This window comes from Eretmochelys imbricata, chromosome 3 (assembly GCF_965152235.1).
Source record: "Eretmochelys imbricata isolate rEreImb1 chromosome 3, rEreImb1.hap1, whole genome shotgun sequence".
NCBI classification, from domain to species: Eukaryota; Metazoa; Chordata; order Testudines; family Cheloniidae; genus Eretmochelys; species Eretmochelys imbricata.
The window spans coordinates 104,155,108-104,170,281 of NC_135574.1; the positions used below are offsets into that span (position 1 = coordinate 104,155,108).

The window sequence follows — 15,174 nt, forward strand, 5'->3', positions numbered from 1 at the left end:
ACACACACACACACACGCTTTTTATATTTATCTGTCTGTGTGTGTGTGTACGTACAAGTGCAATCTTGTAAAGAATCTCTATGCTTTGTTAAATAAATGCACTTGTTTTCATTATAAACATATCTAAGTGCTATGTTTTAAGGAGAACGGTGATCCAAAGACAAAACTGGTACGCTGGGGTGTACTATTCCTTTGGGAACAGTGGATCTGTGAATTCTGTGAGTGTCCAGTGGAAAAGGGGTGGGATACTCCAGCGGGATGCTTGGGTGTGCCTATCACTAACCTGCAGAGAGACACCAGAGTCTGCATAGGTTAAGAGGGGAGGGCTTGTGTTGCCAGTGGCTGGTGGAGTTGGGTAACTGACCCCTCGCAGGTACAGACAAGGCTTCCTCATGCTACAGGCAAGTGGTAGAGAGGAGCCATACAGCTCTGGGTACCTCTGGGAAGCATCACATGAGCTGCCATTGCTCTTACATGAATTCCCATGCATGACAACTCAGGTTGAAAATCTTGCTGAGAACGCTGACTCTGTGTTGAGACTCCTGGAAGATGTATAGCTTGAAGAAGAATATACTTGAACCATGGCTTCCTACAGAAAAGGGGATTTTTCATGCAACCCTATTGGTTTGTGTAAGAGGAAGCAACAAAGTTATTCATCTTTTTTATGGTTAGTACTAGCTAAAGTGTGAACAAACCATTGCCATGGCTGGTGACTTGCTCTTAACTTTAGAAAGTGGTTCGGACCAAATTCAAACAATCATTATTGTTCCTTTAGCTAGCAAAACTGGTGCAAATGAAGCATTGCTAAGCATGAGTCCCTGTGGTGAATACCACTGGTGGAAAGCCCTTCCTGACAGGTGTAGACCCAGCTTTGCAGGAGCACCTGGCACAGGTGATGCATTGGGGGTGTTCTGCAGGGACCTGGGGTGGGAGTAGGTGTGCCTGGTGCAGTCCCTGTTCCTTAGCGATTCTCCACTGCCACACAGCTCACGGAGTATATGGCAGTGGAGGTATGGCTTAAAGCACCTCAGAGTGCTGGCCAAACTTGTACCAGGAGCTGAAGCAGATCCAGAAGCCCCCCTAAGTAGGGGAAGTACAAGCTACCTCCCTTCAGTCTCTCTGATGACCCTAGCACCAATACTGGGATGAGTTGCCCCACCCATCATATGACTTCTTCCCTGTGACTATTACTACAACTTTAGTATTCCAAACTCCACTCCTCACCACACCTTCAACAACCACCACCCGTCCATTAAACTCTCTCTGGAACGCTCCTACACTAGCATCAACTTCTTGGACACCACAATCAGCTTCAACGATGAAACGCTCCATACAGCTGTATACAAGAAATCCATGCATCACTATATCTGCCCTCACAGATCCAGTAACCACCCCAAAAATACCAAAAAATCTGTTTTCTACAGCCAGGCACTCAGATATCACAGAATGTGCTCTGAGGAGAAAGTCCGGGATATACACCTTAACACCTCCTTCACCAAACAGGAACACTCCACCAGAGAAGTAGATTGCATCATGGAATGGGCCACCCCAATACACCAAGAGAACCTACTTCAATACAGAAATAAACCCTCCTCTGACAGCACACCCCTAGTTGTTGCTTAGCACACAGGAATCCATAGAGGGTATCTTCAAACTCCATCTTCTGGCCTTCATACAATCCCCAACCTCTCCAAACACATCATCAGAAGCAAACTCCCCACAGACCAAGACACACCAACTCAACGCAGCACCAGACCCAGCCAGAACAACAGATGCAAAACCTGCAGACGTATCTCCACTGCCACAATGATTAAAATTCCCCGCAACACACCTTTCAAGATCCATGGGTCCAAAGACATGCCTATCACAACACGTGGTGTACCTCATGCAGTGCATTAAACGCCCCAACAACTATGTGGGTGAAACCAGACAATCACGATGCTCTCGAATGAACTCACGCAGGAAAATGATAAAAGACAAAAACACCCTACCTCCTGTGCGGCAACATTTTCTCCACAAAGCAATCCCTCGATAGCTGACCAATCCGTCCTCCTCCTCCTCAAAGGAAAACTGCACAACACTTTTTCAAAAGACCAGCCTGGGAGCTTAAATTCATAACTTTGCTAGATACTAAAAATCATGGACTGAATAGAGACACTGTTGTAATAAGCCATAAATCCAATCTATAACTCACTAACAGCCCTCCCCTTCCTTTCCTCCCTATTACTAGAGGAGTGTTAATGGGCCATTTCACCTTGAATGGTTCCTTGAAATGTATGTTAACTATTTATGCTAAAAAATTTGTTCCATCCTGTATTTAGCTGTGACACTCACTCTAAGTACATTTCCCAGACCTGAAGAAGAGCTCTGTGTAAGCTGGAAAGTTGGTCTCTCTCACCAGCAGAAGCTGGTCCAATAAAAGATATTCCTTCCCCAACCTTGTCTTTCGAATATCCCGGGAGCAACACAACTACAACAACACTGCATACGGTGAAATCGACATTTACTAACAATTACCAATAAAAATCTAATCCTTCCAAGCCTAAATACAGTTCACTTTGCAAACTTGTGATAAAATTAGAATCTGTTCTTTTATCTGTTTTTCATAAAATCACAGAAATGTAGGGCTGGAAGCAACCTCGAGAGGGCATCTAGTCCAGTCTCCCATGCTGAGGCAGGACTAAGTATATCAAGACCATCCCTGACAGATGTTTGTCTAACCTGTTCTTAAAAACCCTGTGATGAGAGATTCCACAGCCTTACTTGGAAGCCTAAACCAGTATTTTTCTATTTTATTGGGAATTTTACCGAACTGGAAACATTGTTTAAGACTTTGGCAAGAAGTAAAATACGGCATTTCCTGTTAGGAATGAGATGAAAAAAGTGAAGAGAAAAGAATGTAAGAAACTGAAACTTGATGACTAAATCTGTATTTGTGATGCAGTGCTTAATGTCATGGACAAATTTGCTACAGAGCACTTGACTGTGGCACTATGAACTACTGACTGAGGCGATGAGGTGAATATTTTCAATTCCCAACAATATGAAAATTTATGACTCTCCACTTCATAATGCTTGTTATTATTTTAATGTAAGTAAGACTTTTACAACTCCTAATTCTACCATCCTGGAATAGTCAAACAGCCCCTGACTGTGCAGATGGTTAAAAATGTTACAGTAACGGTCTACAAAGCTGACACCATTATATCCCATGCCCACCTACATTTGATACTATGGTCTAGTAACAAAAAACAATATTTTAAAGAAGACTGATTTTTTCCTCCATTTAAAATCTTCTGTCTTCAGATGAAGGTGGGTCAAAACCAGGACTTCAAATCTCAAACCCGATGAATTTTTTTTGTCAGTTATTCTGATCCAAATGCCCAGATCTGAATCTACCCTTATAGTTTTGGTTCCAGGTCAGACCCTACAGCAAAAAGGGGCTTTTTTTCTAGTTCTGGTTTAGACATCGAATACATTTCGTGAGAACTCTTTTCATTATAGTTCCAGTTTGGCAAAGTACTTAAGAACGGCTTAACTTTAAGCATGTTCTTAAATCTTATTGATTTCAATGCTGTATCAGAGTTTTTGGTCTGAAATCTCATGAGTACCATTCACGTGATCTCAAGGCCATCAAACTTGAATCCTAATCCAATCCCTGTTTTAAACATAATTTGAATCTAGATCCAAATAGCAACTCCTTGGTCCATCCCTACTTATAAATGATCCTGTGCTACTTGCCTAATAAACAGATGAGAGAAAACCAAACAGTCACAAATAAGTGAAGCGTAACTAGAACAATTTTCAAGCGTAAACTGCTCCCTAGATAAAATTAATGTAACAAGATAACCAAAATATAAAAGTACAAATATTCCAAACAAATTTTATTTGGTCTTAGATACTATATAGATTAAAAGAAATAACACCTACATATTTTGGACATATTTTAAAATATAATGGTTATGTACATGGAGAACTGTAAAGAAAGCTGAAAACGAACCCAGTTCATTTCACTAAATCACGAACTATTTCTAAAACATTCTGACTGAGTGGCTTTCCCGCCCATATAATCGGGGAGATGAAGTATCATCTTATGAATTACCAGTAGATTTATCCAATCTCCTTTTTGAGAAGACACGCACCCTGTAGCTGTGGAAAGTCAACGCTTCAAAACACTCTTCATAGAATTCTTTCAGGTCTTACCTTAAACTGAGCTTCCCTTTGATAACAAACTTGCTGCAGTGTTGCTCATTATGGGCCTGATGCAGTGCCCAAAGGAGTTAATCAAAGGAACCTCATTGGGGCAGATCTCCAGCAGGTGTAAAATGTTATAGCTCCCTGGACCTCAATTTGCCCAATGGGAAGATCTGTCCCATTGATTTCAATCAGTGCCCTGGTAACATCTCTCACGCACAGCACTTAAGTAGTAATTTCTGTCATTAAGAGCACTGTTTATAAAAGCAAAAAGTACAAGATTTTTCAGTCAAGCTTGGTAGCAGCAAAAAAGTGACAAGTGTGGAATGCTGAAAGTGAAAAATGGATGTCAGTGGACTAAAGAGGAATGATAACATTCAAGTCATTATCTGGTAATAAAGTGTACTGCATTTTAAAAAATGAACATTAAACAAATAAAAAGTACAAACATGCATCATTTTCCATTTGTTCTGAAATGAGCCCCCCAAAACACCCCTCCCTTTCTTACCCCCAAATCAATATTTAAGTTCACAGAGTGTCACAATCTGATAAGACAAAGAAAGATCCCTCCATTACTGGGAACAGCAGCAATTTACAGGACTAAAAAAAAAAAAGGGGGGGATTTTTCTATGTGTCTGCATGTGTACCTTTTATCGTACCATGGACATGAATTCAACGAACAAAATCAAGTTTGCAATATTGTTTTACCACATTTTTCTAATTTATTCCATTAAATGATTTATTTTTGTACTGAACAAAATTCATAAATACATTATCTAGGAGAACAACAGGTTTTCGTCTTGTCCATGAAAAAATAGCGCTTTCAAATTTTCACATTTTAAACCCTGTTCCGCTTTGTGTTTTTAAAGAAAATGCAAGAAGATTGTAGTGACATTTGAATTTACAGAATGTCCATGTAGAAGTTACATTTACAAGAACCTGATACAGAAGCCTATATTTTGCCCCCATAATTAGAGTTCTCTGCAATAATATTTAAACCAACAGGTTTAAATGAAACCTCCCATTAGCCCTACTTGTAGAGCAAGGAGATGTTTATTTTTCAAGTATTAGATCCATAAAACGTAGAAGATTAGTCGCCAATTTTAAAAGCAACCACCCATCTTCAAAAAAAAAAATGAGGCCCTTTACCCCAATCAGCTCATTACTGTAGGAGTCCAGTGCCTTTTGCCTTGAAGAATGCAGAAAATATTGATTTGCGAAAAGGAGCTTGTCAGAAAAAAGCGATTTTAACTAATGCACATGAAGCATGATTTTCTAGTGGTGAAAACTATTAGAAAGATAATCCATGTCTATTCTCCATCACTTCTTCTGCTGGTTTTACTAAGGTCTTTTCAAAAAAGATACCCACAAATTTTGTAGAAAACTGGAGAGAGAAAATAAAACACTCCTTCATAGTATGGAAGGAACTCCATAGGCAGCGGAGATGCTTACTTCATCTTTGGCTCTTCAGAAGAGACGGTCAGATAACTTCTATAATGAAAGGCAGTAAAAAGGACAGATTAGCAGATGGAAATAATTTTTGTCTAAAAAGCGGATTTAAATAGCACTTTCATTGGCTGATCCTTCTGCTCAAATTTTCTATACATGGAAGGAGGAAATAATGCAGGCAGCTGATTTAGCTTGTGATGATTATTCAGTTCATACCCAACATATACAAAATTCTAGTCTGCTTCTGTACAGAGATCTACAGCGACAGCTGCTGCAGCCAAGCCTTCAGTATCAACGTCAGAGCTAACGCGATGACCAGGAGGCTCTATTAGGGAAGGGTATTCACTACTCTCATATGTAAGGAAGTAACCATTTCCCCATGCCACAGAGAGAACCCCACAAGAGGGGTACAACTTTCCATTTGGATAGCTGGAACATATTGCTGGTTCAGAAGCTGCTAAGACAGTGGCAACTAATTATGGCACAGCAAGGCTCTCCGGTTCCGAAGCGCATTGTGCAAACATTTATAAAACATCCTCATGAGCGGAACTGGGTGAAATTTTTCATTTGAAACGTTTCACGGCAAAAACATGCAGATTTTAGCCTTCGGCAACACAAATATTTTTGTGAATTTGTGTGTTACGCTGAATTGTTTCAGTTAAAAAGAGCAAAAATCTGAACAAATTGAAATGTTTTGATTTGTTTTGGTCAAAACAACTTTTTGTTTCTAAATTTCCTTTACTTTTATTAAAATATAATCCAAACCATTTTAAAATGGTCAATATCAAAATGTAACATTTTGATTTGTTGGAATAAAACATTTCAATTTTGTTAAAACAAAACGTTTTGTTGAACCTGTATGACGGAATGAGAATATATCATATTTTGTATGAATATGGTGTGTGCCTCAGTTTCCCTTGTGTGGTGCATGTTTAACTAGGTGAGGGGGTGGAGAAAGGTTGTTTACTCTTTGCAGAGATCCAGGTGTGACTGACCTGGCTGCCTGGGATCTGGGCCCTCATGCCCACGGACAGTCTGAGAAGACAACAGCCACTCCAATTACCCAGACGTTTGGCACCTAGCAACTAACGACCATGGATGGCCCACCCTCTGCAGGAAGCCAGCTGGGTGTGACCAGCTGGAGAAAAAAGGGCTAAGAAGGGGGGCAAGGTGACAATATTTGCCCAGGAACAAGGACAAAGAAGTGACGAGGGGCCAGGTGGGGTTGTTAAGTGTGTGCTGCTGAAAACAGGAGAAGCTTCTGGACTGGGACAAAGAAGGGGTCAGAAGGCTCCGGACTGACCCAGATGGACCAGGCTGTAACTTTCTGTTCTCTATGTTAACTAAAGACTTCCTACTTGGTGTTCCAGAGCTCTAATAAACCCTTCTGCTTTTACAATGCTGACTAAAGAGTCACTCCCATTTAAGGGAGTTGGGGGTGCATTGCTCCCTTTGGGTGTACAAGTTTCTCTCTCAGGCGTCCAACTCAGGTGGACTCACTGGAGGGAGCTTACAGTGTGAAGCAGGGGTGCGGAAAGCACCGAGGCTCGGTCCCAGGAGGCAGTGAACGCAAGTGGCTTACCCTAGTGAGTGTGTGACCCTAGGGGGGCTGACACAATGAAGGGTCCTCCCAGGGACAGTTCCAGAGCTATTCAAGAGCAATGGACCTGTGGATCCATGACAACCTGAAACCATTTTTTTTTCCAGAATTGCCAGTGAACCGAAATATCTGTTATTCACACCCCTATACGCACGACGCAAAGATTTACTAGGAACCCCTTATTTCCCCTGATGTTAGGTTAAGAATAATGGTTCAACAGAGCACTATGCAAGTATACATGGCTTTGCAAACACATAGTAAGACATGCTCTCTGCCCCAAATATCTTACAATCTAAACTGCTTAAATTAACCATCTGGTTATGTACATCAATTAGGGACTCTGTGGTCTCTCTCGTTTACAAAATGTTCCAGATTCTAATGGTCCAAAGCAAACCTACCTGCTGTTTGATGCGTTTGAACACTATCTACCTGAGGCAATGGCCCCAGAGTCCCCTTATCTTCAAAGGCTAAAATTGGATTCAAAGGAATTTCAGGGCTATTGCTTCCATCATTGTTCAAGGCATCCAGTGTGGATGGTTTAGATCCAATGGGTAAGTGTATGAGCTCTTCAAAGTTGTCATTCTGCATAGACACTCCATTTTCATTGGGTTCCCTTCCAGGGTTGAGATTACTGGAAGCAAAAAATATCAGTAAATATCTTACAAATAATGTACGTTATCAGCGTACCGGGACACAGCTGGTCAAGAGCTGAAACTAAGCAATCCAGACATATTAATGACAGTTTGTTTTCATAGACTGTGGTATTATTCAGTGTGTACAGTATTTGGGGTAGCAGTGAACAAGTGAGCTCAGCATTTGCCTTCACCCTTATTAGAAATCCACATTTCTTTTCTCCCTAAGAACTAAGAATTTTGTTTAGGAAAATTCTTAGGGCCAGATCCAAATTTAGAAAATGACTCTCCACTGTCTGCCATACCCACCACTTGAAGATGGATGACTCTTACGTGTACATGTTCCTGTTGATCTGTCGGAACCAAAATAATCACTTGGAAAGAAATGCATTAAGTAAAAGCAACATTATAAGTAAAAGAGAAGTCTGCATTCATCTACAGTGATTTATTGTATACTATACTAAACATTAATTGCAGAGCTAGACATCAGGTTGCATAAACCATATCTAGTGATAATCTGCATTCTAATTTTGTTCAGTAAGTGTCCTGTTTCAGAATAGGCCTCGTACCCATTAAGCCCGGTGATGTTATGCCCTTGTATTACTCATAAGTATGCCATAATCTGCTGCATCATAGTATCAATGGACATATCATGGCTACAGCAAGTGACCCACACAAAAAAGAAACTGAAGAGAAAAAATGGTAGTACAACCCTATTTATTTACCAACTTTTAGTACTTCTAAGGTATTTAACTGTTACCTTTCTCTGCTCTTTACTTCTCAAATATTTTGAGACTTGCATTCTCTAAGACTGCAAGAGCCTTTCCTCTTCATAATGTCGAGTACTTTCCTTTGCAAGATCTGCAGAATCTGAGTATGTCTTGTCATTCCCTAATTTTGCAGGCTTTGCTCTTGTCCTACTGCAATCTTCTCTTTCTGATCTACCCGACATCTGCTCCCAGTTCATCCAGATGTGACTCTCATTTATTGTGTCTGCTGCTTTGACCATCCAGTCCTCCTTCAGATTCATCATCATCTTCAAGCTCCTACTCCTTACCTTCCAGGCCCTGCCCATCTTTGCCCCATCCAACCCCTCTGCCCTTCTCCCCATTCACTCTGCCCAAGCCAATACCAACATCCTCAGTGTCTTTCACTCAGATCTGGGCCTTCTTTCTTGCTTCCCCATATGTCTGGAACCCCCTTCTTGACTGTGTCTGCCCTCTCCTTCTCCAAGTCCCCCTGTAAAATATGCCTCTTCTATGAGGCTAATCAACCCTAATATTGCCCTCTAAGTAAATGTATTAAAAATAACAAAAATCCCTGATGAACCATGATGAATCATTCCCCTAAGCCTCCATGTTATCTTGTTTCTGTAACTTCTCTCCTGCTTAACACACCCCAGTGTCTGTCACCATCCTGCATTATGTTTTGTTTTAACATCTGAGTCTGCCGCCCTCATTTGCACTGCGTGGTCCCTCACTCCATGTAGGAGGATTATGATGTTATTCATTGGGCAAATGGCAGCACTGGGGCTTAAATTTTAAGCTCCTTGGGGCACAGGCATTAATCTTTATTTATCCATAAAACATCATATAAACTTACAGTGATGTATAGCTTAATAATAAAACCCTTAATAATTTAGGTCCTGGCATCCTAAGGCACCTTCTCTCTATTTGGACCATACCACAGCTGTTGAGATCAGCGGGAATACCTCAGCTGAGAGTGCCCAGATTTGTATGTCACGGTCGGACATCTCTGGAATTTCTTTTACTCCATCCAGGTCTAACAGGGCTTATCAATTGTCTCAGGCCATGTCTGAGCATTTGGTTCAGTACTACAGCCCAAGTTTTCTGTTGATTATAGGTTTGAGAGTCTTTTTATGAACTTCCACTTGGCACATGGTTCATTTTTTATTTATTGGTTTTTCCGTGGTGTTCAGCACCTCCCAAACATCAATGAATTTATCACAGCATCCCCATGAAAAAGTGAAGTATCCTCATCATTGCCATCCTATACATGAGGAACTGAGGCAGAGAGATTATGTGATTTAATTAGGATTACACAGGAAGTCTGGACATCACAGATTTGAGCCCAGATGTCTTGAGAGCCAGGCCAGTGCCGCAGCCACAAACCAGCCATCCTCTGAGAAGACCACCCCATTCCTCACTTTGTTGGCATGGTAGGTGGGATTTTTAAATGAGATGGAGTGTAGCCTATTGGATAGAACACTGGACAGCAAACCTGGGTTCTATTCCTGGTTTTGCCGATGGCTGGCTGGAAGACCTTGGGGAAGTCACTTTCTTTCGCCATGCCTCAGTTTCCCCATCTGGAAAATCAGGGTAATGATACTGACCTCATTTGTAAAGTACTATAAAAGAGTTAGGTATTGTGCTTAATTGTGGTCTTAACTCTGCTCCCATTAACTGTGAATGACTTGAATGGGAGCAGAGTTAGGATAACATGGAGAGCACTTGAAAAAACTCATCCTTTTTGTTGTTGTTGTTGTAAATATGCACAGAGAAATTGATAGGAACGCAAAGCAAACAGATAAAAACTGCAGTGACACTATCAGTGTCACTGCAAAATAACACCCTGCCTCTGGAAATCTACATTAGGCCTTTACTTTACTAAATCTCTCAGGAGGTATTTAATTCTTCACAATTATTTTAAGTGAAAAGCAAAAAAATTCGTAGTGGCACAATTATGGATGGAGCACTTCAGAAAGCAAAACTGCATTAGATCTGGACACTTCAGTACCAGGGAGACAAACTGGAGGAAGTTCAGAGAAGAGCAACAATGCCGATTGGGTGATGGAAGGTCTGACTTAGGATAGATTAAAAGAGCTACTATAAAATATATATTGCTTGGCTAAGTGATAATTAAGGTCTTATGGTTGGACCTGATAGATATTTTAAAGTTAATGAAAGAAGTAAACATGAATGAAGTGGAATTACTTAGGATTTAATTATCATCACTCATCTAGGATCAGTGCCTCAAGAAGTTTACTGGTCCTTAAAGCATTTGTAGTGATCTGTCCAAATATTTCTACACCTGGCTGCACTTGGATCTTAGGAGATACTAGACCTTAAATAATGACTGTAGCTTGATTTATTAACATTATTTCTGCAGAGCCATCAGAAATAGAGATTAATGCTTTCTTGGATGCCGGACTCCAGGTTTTTGGATAAAGCATTAGCTCTAGCTCTACCATTTCCTGAGATAGCAGGCTCTCATACCAGGTCAGTAATGAAGAGGTGGAGATGTGGGGAAGGCAAGACAGTCATCAGAGTTAAGGGGTTTTAAAGGGTGATATACCACAGCATGCCAGACTGAGAAATGAATACTGTATAAGTTCTGGAAACCCAGCGGCATTCTTTTTCAGCTCAGGCGGTTCACAAGACTGTACTTTCCTACTGTCACTGGTCCCTAGTAGTGCCTTTTTTGAGATTGTCTTGGACTTAACATGGTGAGAACAAAGCACTGGCCCAGTGCAATGACCTACAAGGGTGGTACACGACGGTGGAAGCAGGAGTACTGATATGATAGTAAAAAAAAGAAACGGCTGAACAGCATAATTCATCAGGCAGTAAAAATATTCTCCCAAAGTAAGGGGCAGATAGGACATAATTTGGGTAAAGAACTAGAAAATGTATTGTAGGCAACAATCTTTCCCTGGCAGGGAGATGGAATAGGTAACCACACAGGAGTTATATATGTTCAATTTCTGTGATGTTATGATATCGTTTATGGATACAGTTCAGTGAATTAAGGGGAAAAAGCAGCAAGTTTTGGTGCCACAAATTTGGAAACTCTGGGGGCGGGGAATATATTTTGGAACCTTCTTGCATTTTGATGAGGAGTCTGAAACTTTTTTTTTGCCTTCTATTATATTTCAAACCACAGTTTTAAATCTATCTTCCCAGTTCAACAATACTCAGTCTGATTCATTTAAAAAAAATGAATCAAAGGTAGATAAAAACCCCTGATTAAAGATTTAATTAACCTGCCATTAATGGTGCTTCAACATTTGCATGAACTACAGTTTTTCTTCTTAATTCTGGGATGCTTTCTGACATAAGTGGAAGATTTCCACTTGCATATGCCATTTTAAAATCTGCAGTCTGCCCAGCATACCATTTCTAGATGAGAAAGAGTAACATTATATTTATTTGAGTGAATGATTTGTAACTATGAAGCTCTTTACACAAACAATACAAATGATAAGTCAAATATGAGGCCAGGTTCCTTTATGCTGAATATCACCTTATTACTCAGTGAAGCCCTAACGGGATAGTCAACCTGAGTAAGGGTGGCATAATCAGGCCCTTAAAAGTGCTTTCAAAAGCTGGATGCAACAGAACTCAGTTTAATGTCCATAGGCAGCATTTGGGCGTGTAGATATCTAGGTAGCAGTTATTAGATGTGATTGGAGAGATCAGCTTCAGTCCACTTTCAAAAGCTGGACCCTAAATGTGATTACATGAGTCCCACTATCTCTCTCCTTCCACAAAACAAAACTATTACAGTGTTTATTAATGTATAAATTAGAGCTATTATCTATTAGGAAGTAATAATTACTGACTGACTAATTAATACACAGTATAATCAAGCCACATCACACCTTAGAGTTTTCTTAGGGCTTATAAAGACTATCGATCTTCCAGAGATAATGAAGTCCTAGCAGGATAACAAGATCAGCAGTTAATTAAAAGAGGCAAAAAAAAAAAAAAAAAAGTATTGAAGTCAACTGCCTTCCTCTGCTAGTATTCCTTTAATTTGCTATTAGTTTGTATCTATTAACATGGAAGCAGGGATTTCACTGGCGTCTTGGTCCCAGCACAGAGCCTGAGTAAGTTGGGTGCTCCTGCGAGTGGGTGGAGAAGGGCACAGATCAGAAGGGAAGATCAACAATTTATCCCTCCTACCTACTCTGCCCCACAAATGCTCCATGATTCTTGACCTGTGCTCTAATGGCAAACTGTAAAACTTCCACAGCTCAGTACCCAGGAACCCAAACCTCTACTAATATTTAAAACCATCCCATTTATAAAGGCCAAATCCCATTCCCGAGTCCCTCCTTGGGGCACTGACCCAAAAGGCAGAACAATTAATACAGGAGGCACTGAATGCGGAGAGACAGGATGTGCTGAACTTGAGGTTTAAGCACCACTAAGCAGAGCATGAAAGGGTATATTGGGAATGAACCAGGGGAGTTGTGGTCAGTGGATGCACAACTGTGCAGATGAGCCACCAGTTAAACTCTGAACCTCTTGCTGGGAAGGGGAGGCAGCCGGGGAGGCCAAGAGCTATATTAGCAGCTGAGAAGCATCCTCATTGTTGCTCCATGGGCTGAGAGAATGACTCCATCCCCTAGGAACCCTTCAGGAAACTCCCCAGTGCAAAGCCACTTGCTCAGGTTTTGCCAAGAGAAGAGAATTTGGGCCATCATATCAACCCCCTTCAAACCAAGTACAAGACCATTTCGGCAAACACCAAATCTTGCTTGTGCAGTGCAGACATTTAGTAAATGTCCAGAGTCACTCAGCCCAAGCTGCTATGCTGCTGTCTTTCTCTATACAGAGTAATATATTCTTTCTGGTTTTGTTGTCGCAGCTGCGTGATGTTTATTCATTCCTTACCTCGGCTGCTCAGAGGTTCTTTCTACTCTAAATATGATGCTACATGACAGCAATGATTAGAGAGGCACATATTATATTGCAAACATCAAGGTGCATTTAAGATCGAGAAATAATTAGAATTTAATAGCTGCCTTACACAATTATGAAACGGCTTTATGCAGTTCATCTAACACAGTTCAACGTTCAGTGTCACTAAAAGAGCTTCTCTCAGGAGGGGCATCCTTGTCAGTACGACAGGAGGTGAAGAATCCCTCAGGCATGTAGCGATATTGAGATTTCCTCCTTTAATTAGGGCCAATCTTACCGCAGAGCATACTGCCCATTAAAGTCTGCTTGCCAGATTTTTCATTCATATTTTGGCTCTAGCTGCATAAAACATGAACTCAAAATGTGGAAATTGGGTTTTCTGCAATGCAATGTGAGAGAAGCAAATACTGAAACTGAAAAAAACTGACAGCTCAACCCCATAGGACACCAGCCTTTACTTGACTAAATACAAATGTTTTCAAGCATTTCAGCAGAATTTTTCAAAATGTGCACAACTTGCCCCATGGCTACAGGGACCTGCAAAGTCAAATGCCTGGCTTCCAAAACTACCTTTACAGAGAATGGATGCTTTTAATCAACACAGGATAATTCTCTAACTTGCATCAAGTAACTTGTCAAGTGATCAATATTTGTTTACACTCTGAAGAGTACAAAGACAACCTCACTAACCTAAAAGCAAAGCGGCAAAGCACCCCATACTGCATGCAGGAAAACTAATGCTGGTGTAACAGGTGTGCATAGCCAATAATATTTCAATTCTTGGACAAGAACAAAGAAAAATTGTCCTTCCCCCTTGAGAGTTAACATCTACAGTATTTGCTGGCAAACAGCAAATTTATTTTCAAATAATTATGTGAAGAGTAAGAGTGCTATGGTTTTACAAATTTCATCACTACAACCAGATAAAAATAGGTCACTTTTAAGTAAAATATATTCAAACTTCCTTTTCAGAGCATTGGCGAGAAAAAACAAAAAACAGTGGAGAAAAGAACAATGTTTAGCTTTAATTTACTTCATTAAATAAATGGAATAAATGAACTGTTATTTTAACATCCCTCATCCTCTAAAATTTTTATAATCCTTGTGACTATTCTCACCTGTCCATATTTACTGTAGGTTGATGTGAAATGATTATCTGAGAGTGCATTACCGATTCCCCATTGTGTGGCGATTCTGTCACACGTTGAAGCTGAGATGCCATAACAGATTCTAAGGGAGATGTGGGACTGGTCGCTAGAAGAAAGGAGAAAATAAAAAAAAAAGTCCACAAAAATTTAAAGAAAGACAGTCTGCCCACAGAATAGGATAAATAACCCCTAAATCCTGTACAGTCAAGAACACTTCGATCAGTAATAATACATATCAAGTTTGGGTTCCACCTTAACAATTTACTGTAACTCAGTCACAAATGAATAAACAAAATTCCAATGTGAAATGTATTTCTTTTGAACAGCAGTAAATTTCAACTTTTGGCCTGTGTTATGCAGGAGGTCAGACTAGATGATCACAATGGTCCCTCCTAGTCTTGGAATCTATGTAAATGCTGTACATAAACTTATTTCCATGTAGAGAGTGTGACGTTTTCATTCTTCACTCCACAGACACACACGAA

The 15,174-nt window shown here is 40.4% G+C and overlaps 1 protein-coding gene across 1 annotated transcript in view; it reads right to left on the reverse strand.

Annotated features, from left to right (window-relative positions):
* Window positions 1–4,419: 4,419 nt before the first annotated feature.
* The window catches only part of MAP7 (microtubule associated protein 7), a 184,620-nt gene continuing 173,865 nt past the window's right edge, over window positions 4,420–15,174 (reverse strand). Inside the window, exons 16-18 of the mRNA XM_077812154.1 lie at window positions 14,660–14,795; window positions 7,642–7,874; window positions 4,420–4,448 (exon numbers count right to left, since the gene is read on the reverse strand). Coding sequence (XP_077668280.1) covers window positions 4,420–4,448; window positions 7,642–7,874; window positions 14,660–14,795 — 398 coding nt within the window. The remainder of the gene's footprint in view (window positions 4,449–7,641; window positions 7,875–14,659; window positions 14,796–15,174) is intronic.